A 13,374-nucleotide genomic window follows, 5' to 3' on the forward strand; every position below is an offset into this window, starting at 1 on the left:
GGCTTCTCTATCCGTGCTCCTGTCTCTGTGTTGCAGGGTGAGACCCCACAGCGGTGCCAATGGAAGGCACGTACTCGATGGAGCCAGCACCATCAGGTGCTGGCCTCACCTCGCTGGACATGCTCATCTTCCTGGACGCGCCGGTGAACAGCACGGAGGGGCAGTGCTTCAGCGCCCGCTCCCGCAGCACTGTCCTGGAGGGGCTGCCCTTCGGAGGCGTGCCCACTGTGCTCGCCATCAACTTCATCCTCTGGCTGGTGAGCGGGCCAGGAGGGCCATTCCTGAGGCTCTGCAGCTCCCACGTGCACTGACAGACACACACAAGTGCAGCCTGTGCAGCAGTGCACCTGGCTGACAGGGGACAGGGAGGAGTGCAGGGATCCAAGGGCTTTGCATGGGGGGCAGCAAAGGACACTTGGGCAGAAGTTGTGAGGTCTTGGGGCAGGAACAGTTTGGGATAAGAGTTTTGCACGAGCTTGGGCTCATGAGTGAGAAACCAGAAATATGAGAAGATCCCATGGGGTGAGACCTTGCTGCAAAACACTTCTCTTTCTTCTTCTTCCAGCTTCTCCTTCTGGTCTTCTCATGTCTTCGGAAAGCAGCTTGGGACTACGGGCGCCTGGCACTGCTGATGGACAATGATAGGTGAGGAGGATGCAAAGCTGCTGCAGCTGATGGCTCTGTTCTCTTCAAGAGGTCTGAAGGGAAGGCCAGAACTGTGGCATGACACACAGAGATCAGCAGGTGTTCCTGTCCTTCCTTCCCACTGGGAATGGCCTGGTGCCCCCCTTTCCCATGGAGACACAGTCACCATCTGCTGCAGGGAGAGGGAAAGCCCAGTCCAGCTTTCAGTCCCTCTAGCATTTGGTGTTCTTGGTGCCATTGCAGGCCCTGTTCTGGGAAGGACAAAGAGCTGTTTTTCAGTGGGGACTGTGCTGCTGCCTCTTCTCCTGCCACTCTCTTGGGATGAGCAGGACTGGCTGGTGGAAGGGGCAGAGGGAGACACAGCAATAACACTGTTCTTCATGTCACCACAGCAACTTGCCTGGCCCATCATTTGTGCTAGGTGCAGAATTCCACAAAAATAAGCAGTGTTCTGGCAAAAGTAGAGCCCAGAGCATATTTCCAGGTGGGCTGTGCTGCCTACAACAGCTTGCCTGCCAGAGCACAGCTCACCTTGGCCAACAAAGCATCTTTTGTTGCACAGGCTGGTGCACACAGGAGGGGTCTTTGCAAGGCTGGGCAGCCCACAAGAGTAAGCTCTGTTACAGTCCCTCTTCTGCCTTCTCCCCTCCAGTTCCTCTTGGCCTCTGAATCTGGAGCTGAGAGTCTGGCAATGAATACATGATGTTTTCCCTTCACCAGTGAGATCAAAGGGCAATCAAGATTTAAAATGCAAGCACTGATTACATTCTTTTTTACTGTAAAACCATTTGAGACATGTGAAAACAGTGGAATAGAAAATATCTGGTTCAACAGTCCCTTGTAATGGAGCTAAAGCTACATCTCTGTGAGCCCATAGTGGATCAGGGCTACAAAGAAGCTGGGGAAATTTGTTGGTGTGGAGGCAGTGAGATGCAACCCCTTTGTCCCAAGCCCAGCAGTAATCACTGTTCCAGCCCCACTGTAGGATGCAGGGACAGCGGGGAGGCATGTCTTGGGCTGCTCTCCTAGGAGAGACTTCTCCAAAGGTGCTTATTCTCTCATTTCTGCTGCTTCTCTTCTACCTCACCCCTGCACTCCTCCCCTCACTGCACAGCCTGACATCGCTTTTCTATGGAGAGCAGAGCGAGAAGGAGAAGTCCCCATCAGAGAGCAGCCCTCTGGATGCTGACAACAAGGATGTGGTGAGTGCCAGTGCCTGTGGCAGTGCAAACCTGGACTGGGCTTGTCCTGGCCCAACCTGTCCTGTTCTTCATCAGAAACCCAGCTCAGAAGTTAAGTGTGAGAAATTAAATCTCCTGCTCAACAGCCTTCAGCAGTGGGGAATTCCTGGAAGCTGGAGGGGTTTTTGTCCTGAATTATTTGAGACATCTATTTTGAATGATTGTTTAGAGGGGATGCTCCTGTTGGCAAGTGTTTCACAGCTGCATGGCTGTCCTTGCAGCTGTGGGGATCTAGCATCATGCATGGCCAGAGCCTGGCTGCATGCCTGTGTGGATGTTTCCCGCCCCTTGGGATAAAGTTCCCCACACCACATTTCCTCCTCTGCCAGCATGGTGGGGCTTTAAAGTAATATTTTGTTTCTCTCTACCACACCAGGCTTTGCTGGAAACACAGATGGGCACATTTTGCTGCCTCTTTCTATTTCTTTTTTGGCAGCAAAAGCTCAAAAATTAGTCACTGGTAAGATTATGAAAAAATGTCATGAAATATTAAAAAATCTAGGTAGGAAAGAAGTAAAAGATGCAAAATCCTTGCAGGTGGCAGGAGACCTGTTTAAAGGCTCTGTACCAGATGCTCTAGGCAAATGTGTATTGCTCATCAAAAAATAAATGAAAAAGACTGCAGTGAAAGCCAGCACACTAAAGAGCAGATTAAAGAAGATTATTAGAAGTAAGAAGACATCCTTTCAAGAGTCAAACTGTTCACAAATGAGGAAAATCTCAACTCTGCCAGGTTAGATGTAAAATACCACTAAGGGGGGAGAGGAACAGTTTTGAGGAGAAATTTGTAGAGAGCATAAAAAGCCCAGAATCACAAAATCACAGAATAGATAGAGTCGAAAGGAACCAATGTGGGTCATCTGGTCCAACCTCCTTGTTCAAGCAGAGTCATCCTAGAGCACATGGCACAAGACTGTATCTTGAATATCTCCAGTGAAGGAGACTCCACAACCTCTCTGGGCAATCTGTTCCAGTGCATGGTGCTTTCTTCCAGTCCTCAGGCACCTCTCCTGATCACCAGGACCTTTCAAAGATGATCATGAGCTGCCTTGCTGTGGTGTCCACCAGCTCTCTCTGCAGTTGTGAACGCATCCTGTCAGGGCCTATGGACTTGTGGATCTCAAATCTGCCTAGGTGTTTTCTAACCCAATCCTCCTTCACCAGGGGAAAGTCTGAAAACCCATGTGCGTACACAGTGACAGGGAATAAGCTAGTCATTGCACGAGAACTTAAGTTGTCCTATAGCACTCTACAGCAGTGCCACCTCAGCACTTGATAGTGGTAAAAATAGTGCATTGAATGTTAGGGGCTGTCATGGAAGGGGAAGAAGTGGGAGCTCTGGAAGCAGGAGCCAGTGATGCTCCTTAATGTTCAGAGGAAGCTGAAGTCCAGCAAGTCACCCCTGAAACAGTGGGTTAATGCTTGACCTCAGCTTCCTCTCCAAATCTGCAGCAAAATTTTGCAGCCAAAATTTGACAACCTGATAGGATGTTTGATGTTTGTAGGGAGACTTCCCTGTCCCTTTATACCCCTGCCCCAGCAGACTCCTTGTTCCCACTCACAGAAATTCTCTTACCTTACCGTACTTTCAGGAAGGTCGCATGGTCCATCAGGGCTTTCGCCAGCTGGAAGAGAGGTTGTGCTCAGCTTCTCTTCAGCTCCTTGGAGTGTGTTTTCTTTGATTCTCCTGAGGCAGCTGCCTTTGCCACTAGGCTGAGCATTGCTGAGCTGCCTTGGTCACTGCCTCCATTTGCTCAACCCCCTGGCCACCTCTGCATGTTTTTCCCAGCACATGTTGTGACCCAGTCCCTCACCAGGGAAGTGGGGTTGGTTGCCCTTGTCTCATCCTGACCCTTTTTCCTTCTAGGGATTCTGTTCCTGGCTCCTTTCAATCTACCAGATGAAGTAAGTGTGTGTCCTTGGCATTATTGTCATGCCCCACCACTGCCCACCCATGGGGAGGTGGTGCCCACAGGTGGTGGCCAGCAGCGGAGGGGAGCCCTCTTAAAACATCCACTCTGAAGACAGAGCAGAGAGCTCACCTCTGTGTTTCGTCCTGGCCCCTAGATCCTATCCCAAAGAAAAGGGCTTCAACCTCTCCTGATAGGAACCAATCCTGTAATGAGATGTCAGCTGGAGGGCTGCTTGAGTCCTCCTTCCCTCTGGCCTTAAATCCTTTCTGCCATGGTCAGGATGTCATGAGTTGGTGTGGGTTGTGGGAGACTGGAGCAAGCCAGTGTCCCCATGGCAGGAGATGGTGGAGAGGAACCACCAGCACTGACCCCCACCTGCATCTCTCCAGGGATGAGGAGATTCAGAGCAAGTGTGGGATCGATGCCACCACCTACCTCTCCTTCCAGCGGCACCTCCTGGTCTTGCTGATGTTGGTTTGCGTGCTCTCCGTGGCTGTTATCCTGCCTGTCAACTTCTCAGGGGACCTCCTGGGTAGGTGCTTCCCTAGTCACAGGATGACTCAGGAGTGCCATGCAAGCTTCCAAGCCTTTGGGCAAGCACTATGCCTCTGGGAAAGAAGGCAAAAAACCCTTCTCTCAGAAGCCCCCATGTGAGAAGGAGCCCACCATCAGCTGGGTGACAGAGGAACATAAGAGGCTGGGAAATTCAGGGCAGTGGGGACTTGGTGGGGACTTGGGAGCTGGAAAAGAAGGGAGCAAAGACCAGAGCCAATAACTGCAATATGGGCATGCACACTGCACTTGTTGCCTTAACCTTCTGCTTCTCCTCTTCCTCTGCAGGACACAATCCCACCCACTTCGGCCGGACAACCATCGCCAACATCCCAACTCAGTAGGTGCTCCCACAGGCAGGGGGGCTGTGCGTGCTGCCGCTGTGGTGGGCACTGCTGGGAGCACCTAGGCACAGAACTCACCACAGCCTCGTGCTGGGGACAGGGACAGGTCCATGTGAGCAGCACACCGCTCACAGTAGCTCTCCTGTTTCTCTGTACTACATGAGCACAATCAGGGCAGCCAACCCAGTGGCTCTGCTCGTTGCACCCCACTGCTGGCAGCAGTGCTCTTGGGATGTTGTGTGCCTCATTTCTGTAGTATCTCAGTCAACAGCCTGGGTGCTGCCTTGTAGTTCCTGGCATGAGTGTCTGACAGCTGGCACGGGGAGGTCCTGCTGGGTGAAAGGGGTGGCCATAGGTGTGATGCTGAGTGCCAGACTGGTCCCCATGTCACACGCTCACCACAGTGCTCATTGATCCCCACTTCCTCTCTTCCAGAGACCGTCTCCTGTGGCTGCACAGCATCTTCGCCCTCATCTATTTCATCTTCACCATCCTTTGCATGGCTCACCACTCTGTCCACCTGGAATACAGAGAGAATGAGAAGGTGAGAAACCACCCCTCCTCCAACCCTGCCTTGGTCAGTGCTAATGGACAACTTCCTGCTTTGCACAAATGCTGGTCCCAGTAGGTACAGAGGTCTTCAGGAGCAGCCTGGAACTGGGCTGGCAGGGAAAGATATGGCTGATTTTCACCAGCTTCTAGGTAAAGTGACAGCCTGGAGACAAGTCTCTCTCGCTGTCTTGCAAGTCTCTTGAGACTGAAGCTCTGCTGTATCCATCTGTCTGGGGTATGGCCTTGCCTGGCTGTGCCCTCAGGGTTTGGGATTGGGCATTGAGGAGGTCTGTGCTGACTTGCCTCCAGGATGGCAGTAGGTGCCCCAGCTCACTGCTGGGTGGATGGGGTGGGAGCGTTATGTCCTGCACATCCCTGCCCGTCTTGCAGAGCCCTTTGCCTCTTTTCTTCCCCCAGGTCGCCCGGACTCTGATGGTTACCCACATCCCCAAGGAGATCACAGACCCTTCACTTATTGTCAAGCATTTCCAGTGAGTAGCCATGTGCCACAGCCTTGCTGGCTTAGTGGCAGGCAGGTGGCAGGGACTGTCCCTGTCCCCTGGCTCCTGGTGCCACCATGCCCCTGTGCTTGCAGCGAGGCTTATCCCAGCTGCACCGTCACCAATGTCCAGTTCTGCTTCGACGTGCGCAAGCTGATGAAGCTGGATGCGGAGAGGTGAGTGCGTGCACGTCCGCGTTGCCTCTGTGGGAGGGTGTACTGCTCCTGCCCACCACACCAAGACACCCAGCCTGGGTTTATGTCTGTGTGTCTGGAGCTCCCCAAATGACCTCTGCTGTCGGCTTCCTGGCAGGCGCAAGGCAATGAAGGGGCGGCTTTACTTCACCACCAAGGCACAGAAAGAGGGGAAGATCATGATCAAAACTCACCCCTGCGCCCGCATCTTCTGCTGCCGCTTCTGTGGCTTTGATGAGGTAGGAGGGTGCGGGCAGTGCTGCAGGCAGCACACCTACACCCTAGGCAAAGGCAGAGCATGCAGCTTGCCCCTGCCCCAGTGCACAGCACAGCCCTGGCTGCTCCCACAGGTGGATGCTGAGCAGTACTACGGGGAGCTGGAGGAGAAGCTCACAGATGAGTTCAATGCAGAGCGCAACCGCATCACACTCAAGCGGCTTGATATGGCCTTTGTCACCTTCCAGGATGAGCGGATGACAGCTGTGTGAGTGTCCCTCATGCAACAGCCATGGGGATGTCCTGCAGCCTGTTGGCCACCACTGCCAGGGAACTGGGGCACCTTGCCAGCTTTTCCAACCAAAGGCAGGCAGTGGGTCGGTGTGTTCTATGCCTCTGCCGTCTGTGGAGTTGGCTGCCCTTTAGGGCTGCGGGAAGGGTCTCACAAGAAGTGAGAGTGACCCATGGCTCCCTCTTCCTGCAGGATTTTGAAGGACTACAGCCACATCCACTGCCGCAAGCACCCCCAGCAGTCCTCTGTCACCACCGTGGTCAAGTCACACCACTGGGGTGTTCGCTATGCCCCTGCACCCAGCGATATCATCTGGTGAGCCCTCATGGCAGAAGGGAGGGAGGGAGGGAGGGAGGGAGGGAGGGAGGGAGGGGGAACAAGCAGACATGGGTAAGCCCATGTCCATAGCTGTAAGGAGCCCATGTCCATAGCTGTAAGGAGCCCATGTGCATAGCTATAAGGAGCCTATGCCCATAGCTATAGGAGCCCATATAGCTGTAGGGAACCTTTGTCTGTATCTGTAGGACACTTTCCCAGAGTGATGGGGGCTGAAAATCCCTCCTATTGCCATAGCACAAGTCAGCAGGGGTGATTGGGGTGATCACCCCAAGGGTGACAGGGCCCAGCCAGCTGAGACTGGGGGTGATTGCCAGACTCTGATTTCTCTGGCCTACTTCCAAAGCCTCCTGATGATATGGACCTCTGCTGTGGCTGTTCTCTGATCCAGGGGGTTCTGCGTGTCAAAGCAGCGTGGGGTGGGGAAGAAGGCGAGTTCAGAACAATGTCTGCCAGGATGGTTGGTGCAGATAGCAGGAGGCAGAGCTTCATGAAGCTGTGCCAGGAGGCCCAGAACACAGGGTTTTTCCTCTTCATCATGTCCAAGCTGTGTTTTCCTCTTACAGGGAGAATTTATCAGTTCGTGGCACAACATGGTGGGTGCGATTCATTCTGCTTAATATCTGCCTGTTCGTCCTTCTCTTCTTCCTCACTACTCCAGCCATCATTGTCAACACTATGGACATGTTCAATGTCACACACCCTGTGGAGAGCCTCAAGGTAGTCCCTAACCCATGCCAATTTTCCTAAAAGGTCATCATTTCCAGGCTTACTTGTGACAGGGTGGGGCACCAGCTGGTGGGGCACTGTCCTAAGAAGATGAGCTATCACTAGGATGGGCATTGATGAGAAACAAGGTCGTTGATGAGGTGGTGTCTGTGCTTGCTATCCATCCCCTTCTTGTGTTTCCAGTGTCAGAGCCCTGGGGCAGCACCTGAGCTTTGGTGCTGTTGTCCATGGAGTCAGGCAGGTTGCTGTCCATTCAAGAAGAAAGGTCTGGAAAGGGGTCAGGAGATATTCGGAGCTCCCAGCAGCACAGCTCCTTCTTGCTCCTTATCTGTGAGCTTTTGGGTGGGCACTCAGAACATGGCTGTGGTGGCTTTGGCTGCCCTCAAGTTCTTATCTCCTGAAACAAATGCCCCTGCTCAGGGAGGGAATGCTCCAGCCCACCTGCTGAATGCACCATTGTGTGCTGTCTCTAGCATGGCTGTGCTGTGGTGGGTTGCTGAGGGGGTGTTTGGCTTCTCTCTTTCTGCAGAACCCCATCATCACCCAGTTTTTCCCCACACTGTTGCTCTGGGCCTTCTCTGTCTTCTTGCCCTTCCTTGTCTACTACTCAGCGTTCTTCGAGTCTCACTGGACAAGGTAACGGGGCTGGCCCCCACAGTCCCCCGGGCTGCCATACATGGGAGGAGCTGCAGTGGAAGGGGAACCCAACCTGCAGGGAGGCAGGCAGTGAGCAGTAGACCACCCACTGGAATAGAGCCCCCTGGGTGTTTCTGTGGGGGTGTTTCTCTGGGGCTATAGAAAGAACCCCAAGTCCATGCTCAAAGGAGCCATTTGCTTTCCATAGTCCTGAACACTTTCGGGCTACTGACAAAGTCAGGTGGTTTTAAGATGGATCTGAAGAAGTTTGTAAGAGGGACGTTGTGATGGTGGACAGGCAGCAGCAAGGCCATCCCAGACATGCTTCCAGCCCTCCAAGGCAGAGGTATGGGTTCAGGATGCTTAACGTAGAGGAAACTGCCCAGCTCCTACAATGTGCTTTCTCTGTCTTGACCCTCCATCAGTGCCAGGCTTTGTGCCTGATAAGTCCTTGCAAGAGCTTTGTCACCACTCCCCTTCCTTTTTCTGGGGAGAACAGTAGGTCATGAACTGATGCTAGACACCCATCTGCCTCTTGTTGGCTGTCCATACCAGCAGGGATGGTAGGAGAGGGCAAAGATGAAGGAGGTTGGGAGTATGAGAGCTTTTACTACAGCAGATTACTCAAGGTAACACACCCTAGCCTGGGAGAGGCTTTGCAAGATTGCAGTGGAGGCACATTTCAAATGCACACAGCTTTGTGAGGCAGGGAGTAACTCCTTGGTAAAGAGTGAGACCAAGCCCAGCCCCTCACCTCACCTGCTGCTCTTTCCCAAAAAAGTGCAATGTTCTTTTCTTGTCTTCCTTCTCTGCAGGTCAAGTGAAAATCAGATCACCATGCACAAGTGCTTCTTCTTCCTGGTGTTCATGGTTATCATCCTGCCCTCGCTGGGTCTGAGCAGGTAGAGACCACTCTGCCATGCTGCTCTCCCTGCTCACGAGCTGCCAGGATCACACCCAGGCCCCTCATCCCGGAAACCCAGCCCCAATGTGCTAAGATCCCATTGCCACTGAAGCACAGTGATCTCTGGGGAGAAAAATACTCTTTAGCAGTGCTGAGCCACTCACACATGGTCACAGATTGAAACCTTCCCCACAGAGGAGTGGAGCAGAGCAGTTTACCAGGCTGCCACAGCTGACCCAAGGGGGCTGGTGGCAGTGATCAGCTGCTGCTTGGGTTCAGCAGACCCTGAAAGGGCCTGGTCAGGTATCTGCATAGCTCCAGCTCCAGCAATCCTGGCCATCCAGGAGGTGAGCACACACTCCACAGTGGTCGTGTGTGGCAGAAGGGGCTGCTCTGGCAATGTAGGGTGCAGAGGGTCTTGCCCACTCAGGACAGGGAAAAGCATGTGCCTGCTGGGTGTCTCTCTACATCACTCTGTAGCTCCCCTTCTGTCTGAGCTGCTCCTCTTCTTTCCCTTCCAGCCTGGACCTGTTTTTCCGCTGGCTCTTCGACACCCACTTTCTGGATGAGGCTGAAATCAAGTTCCAGTGAGTAGCAGGAAGCTCCCAAACTTCCCAGGCAAGCGGGAGCACCTGTTGTCCACCACCAGCAGCTCTTGCAGCGCCTGTCTGAGCATCCTCTCACTGTCTCACCTCTCTGTCCCTGGGGCAGGTGCGTTTTCCTCCCAGACAATGGCGCCTTCTTTGTCAACTACGTGGTCACCTCCAGCCTGATTGGGACGGCCATGGAGCTGCTGCGCATCCCAGGCCTCCTCGTCTACACGGCTCGCCTCTGCTTTGCCAAGTCTGAGCCTGAGAGGCTCCATGTCAAGCGGGTACGTGGCTCTGGCCATCTGTGAGCCTTCGTGACCCCCAGCACAGCAGAGATGCTCTCACTGGAAACTCAGGCTGTCATCATTCTGTGGGGATGCTTGTGGGGACTAGTGGGGGTGAGGCAGTCCTGAGGGCCAGGGTGCAAAGGCAAGTGCAGGCTTTGCAGTGACACTGTTGGTTGTGCCCCAGAGCCAAGCATACCAGTTCCAGTTTGGACTGGAGTACGCCTGGACCTGCTGTATCTTCTCTGTTGTCATGACCTACAGCATCACCTGCCCCATCATCGTCCCCTTTGGTGAGTATGGTCCCATGCCCATGGTCCCAGCCATGCCAAGAACAAGCCTGTCCCAGCCACCAGCAGCGTGGCAGTGCAGGCTTCCTGCAGGGTACGGGAGGGCACCCTTGGGCATCATCCCCTGGGCTTGCCCTGCTGTCCCTATGGCCTGGCTGTCCCCATTGCCTTGCACCCAAATGGCTCCTCTTGTCCCACCAGGGTTGCTCTACATGCTGCTCAAGCACATGGTTGACCGGTACAACATTTACTACGTGTACATCCCCACCAAACTGAACCAGCGCCTCCACGTCGCTGCCATCAGCCAGGTTGTGGTGGCCCCCATCCTCTGCATGTTCTGGCTGCTCTTCTTCTCCGTCCTGCGCCTCGGTAGGGAGAACCTGGGGCTGTGCCCTGCCACTGCTGAGGGTCATATCTGATGCTTGGGGGTGACAAGCCACTGGTGTCACCCTTGAGTGAGGCATGGCATGGAGGGTGGTAAGGGGGAAGGTGTTGTGAAGACCTGGCAGACGAAAGAGGTGTTGCGTTTTGGGAAGGGGATTGAGAGCTTGTAAAACCCAAAGCAGGCACCACCCTGGGGCTCAGCTGGACATGCAGCAGGTTCTTGGAGGCTTATGTGCTGCCCCAGTCTCTCTGTGCTCTAGGTCCCACCCGGCCTGTCACCCTCTTCACCTTTGTGGTCCTCCTTTCCTGCATCGTCTTCTCATTCTTTGGCCTCTGCCTGAAGAAGCTGCAGCCACGGAAACCCTCTAGCTACCAGGTGAGTACAGCCAGCCACCCACTCTGTTCCTTCACCCCAGTGCATCTCCTCCTTGCTTGCCATGGGGAATTAGAGATAGCACCTGGCTGTCCCTAGCCAAAGCTGGGCCCCCCAAACCATGGTTTCCTCATGGCCTCCTTCTCCTCAGATGTCTGACCAGTCTGAGGGCGCCTTCAATGATGTGGAGCGGAGCAGCGTTTCCTCTACCCCTAACTCCAATGTGAGTACCCCTCCACAGCCCTGCTGACCACCTGCCCTTGCTCCCCTGGGTCCTGATGGCCCCCTGCCCCCCGGGGCAGCTCTTTGTGGCCACTGTCCTGCAGGAGCCTGAGCTGAGCCTGACCCCGGCAGCCTCTCCGGCACACCAGTCCTACGGCACCATGGGCAACCACCTGGAGCCAGTGGAGGATGGGGAGGATGGGGGCCTGCAGAGCTTCGAGACAGAGCTGGAGACAGTGGAGGGCGAGTACAGGAGCGGCCCCGTGCTGGAGAGCCAGGCTCGGTACCAGTGAACGTCCCTGCCATGGCTGAGAACAGACTGCTGAGAGCGGAGGACGTGCCGTGGGGCAGGAAGGAGCCTTCCCTGCACTGGTGGGGGCCACCTTGCTAATGGGGCAGGGGGTGACAGGACTGATGTGAGGGAGAGACCCCACTGCATGGGCAGTGGCAGGAGCTGATGGTCCCTCCCGCTGCCCACACTGCCTGAGCCCCTAGTGTTCCCCTGTCCCCAGCTGCCTCTTCCAGCACACAGTGGGGAAGAGGGGGTGCAGCAGTATAGGGAGAGGGTCTCTCTGAGAGGCCGTGTTTTTGAGGGCAGGAGGGAGGCTCTGGCCCCTCTGAGAGGAATAAGCAGCCCAGACAGCCCAGATGAATGTGCCTGCCACCACGCTGTCCTCTGGGTCCTCAGAGGGGACAGCCACCCCTAACCATTGCGCCTCACCCCATCCACCCACTGCTCAGGCAGCTGTCCTGCTGCCTTCCCTGCTGCTGGCCTGCAGGCTGCTGCCTGCCCCTGCTTTGCCCATTTTAGCAGGGACTGCTGACATGCATGTTTTGGTGGAGGAGGTGAGTGTCCCTACATCGGCCACCAGAGCCCCGACATGAGCACCAACAACCCTGCACCATGGCAGGCATCAAATGCAAGCCCAGCTCTTCCTCAACCTCCCAACCCATCCCCCCATCTTGCTACACAATGCCTGTGCCCTTGGGCTCTTGGGGAGAAGTGGGAGGGCAAGAGACAAGTGTGTTTAATGGCTTTGAGGACAGCTCTTTGTCACTCCTCTTCCCTGGCAGCACCCCATTGTGCTCATGCTCTCACTGGGGCTGCTCATGGGACCCAGAATAGCTCTGTCCTAATGCAGCAGAACACGGGGGGACAGGTGCAGGCTAGCCTGGACTTCCAGGTCCTCCTGGCCCAACACATCCTGCCTGCCCTTGTCCACAAGCTGCAGCTGTGGGATGCCCCCCCAGTAGCCACACCGCCTCTCGAGTGTGTCCTGCTGTGATTAGTGTAAATGCCTGCCCAGACAGCATACCTGGAGTTTTCCAGCTCCTCCAGACTAGCTGTGGTGGCCCCTGGGGACGAGGGTTTATCCTCATCCTGCTCAGCTCCTTTCCCATCATAGCCCACCTGGGCATGCTCACTCCTTACTCAGCCCTGCTTTGGCCTCAGGGCTGATTTTCCTGTCCCCGATTCTCCTGCTAGCTTCAGAGCAACTAGAGTTGCCACCATCCCAGGGCAGTGCAGGGAAGGAAGAGAGGAAAGTGCAGCTCTGCCAGCCCCAGGGCTGCTGGCGTGGGGAGCACTGTTGTGCAAAGCAGATGCTCAGCCAAGGCACTGGTTAGCATTAGTAGTGCTGCAGGGAGGAGGGGTAGTGTGCCAGTTCTGGGCTGAGGGGGAGCTTAAAAGGCAGCCCAGCAGTGAGAGCATCAAGGGGCCCTTAGGACATTCCTGTGGGGCTGGTGGGTCTCAGCTCAGCCGGCTGGCAGTCCCATGGCCCCCGTCCCACCCACGCTCCTGCATGCTGGGACGGTGGCTGCGGCACACTAGGCACAAAGTGGTCACCTCGGGGGAGTCTTGAGCTCAGATGCACCCTTCCAGCCCAAAAAAGTTCCCTAGGGGATTTGTGGCCTCCTGCCCAGATGCCTCCGTGGCTGCCCATGGCTGAGCTGCTCCCCTCACTGCCTGCTCCAGAGGCAGCCCCAGGCAGGGCACGGGGATGCTGGTGGCCTCTCTGAGGGTAGAAGCAAGTGCCTGCTAGTGGCACTGTGTCCTCGGGAGCTCGGGCTGCTGGTCTGATTGCCCTTGGCTGCCCCACTGTAGGAATGTGCCAGAGGTCTGTACCTTCTCGTGATTTATTGCTATGACCGTGCCTTGAATAAAATGACTTCACCCA

General features: G+C 55.2%; 1 protein-coding gene across 5 annotated transcripts in view; it reads left to right on the forward strand.

Moving 5' to 3' along the window:
* TMEM63C (transmembrane protein 63C) overlaps window positions 1-13,374 on the forward strand; it is a 32,387-nt gene extending 19,013 nt beyond the window's left edge. For all 5 annotated transcript variants that reach the window (XM_063399059.1, XM_063399060.1, XM_063399057.1 and 2 more), the window contains 22 exons: window positions 37-257; window positions 566-645; window positions 1,760-1,847; window positions 3,754-3,791; window positions 4,189-4,331; window positions 4,640-4,691; window positions 5,131-5,239; window positions 5,665-5,738; window positions 5,843-5,923; window positions 6,060-6,180; window positions 6,292-6,425; window positions 6,642-6,764; window positions 7,352-7,505; window positions 8,044-8,150; window positions 8,966-9,052; window positions 9,576-9,641; window positions 9,766-9,928; window positions 10,116-10,221; window positions 10,420-10,587; window positions 10,863-10,978; window positions 11,127-11,198; window positions 11,278-13,374. In XM_063399059.1, the coding sequence (XP_063255129.1) occupies window positions 60-257; window positions 566-645; window positions 1,760-1,847; window positions 3,754-3,791; window positions 4,189-4,331; window positions 4,640-4,691; window positions 5,131-5,239; window positions 5,665-5,738; window positions 5,843-5,923; window positions 6,060-6,180; window positions 6,292-6,425; window positions 6,642-6,764; window positions 7,352-7,505; window positions 8,044-8,150; window positions 8,966-9,052; window positions 9,576-9,641; window positions 9,766-9,928; window positions 10,116-10,221; window positions 10,420-10,587; window positions 10,863-10,978; window positions 11,127-11,198; window positions 11,278-11,490 (2,493 nt within the window). In that variant the 5' untranslated portion in view covers window positions 37-59 and the 3' untranslated portion in view covers window positions 11,491-13,374. The remainder of the gene's footprint in view (window positions 1-36; window positions 258-565; window positions 646-1,759; window positions 1,848-3,753; window positions 3,792-4,188; window positions 4,332-4,639; window positions 4,692-5,130; window positions 5,240-5,664; window positions 5,739-5,842; window positions 5,924-6,059; window positions 6,181-6,291; window positions 6,426-6,641; window positions 6,765-7,351; window positions 7,506-8,043; window positions 8,151-8,965; window positions 9,053-9,575; window positions 9,642-9,765; window positions 9,929-10,115; window positions 10,222-10,419; window positions 10,588-10,862; window positions 10,979-11,126; window positions 11,199-11,277) is intronic.

The sequence above is a fragment of the Prinia subflava genome, chromosome 5, assembly GCF_021018805.1.
Source record: "Prinia subflava isolate CZ2003 ecotype Zambia chromosome 5, Cam_Psub_1.2, whole genome shotgun sequence".
Classification (NCBI taxonomy): domain Eukaryota; kingdom Metazoa; phylum Chordata; class Aves; order Passeriformes; family Cisticolidae; genus Prinia; species Prinia subflava.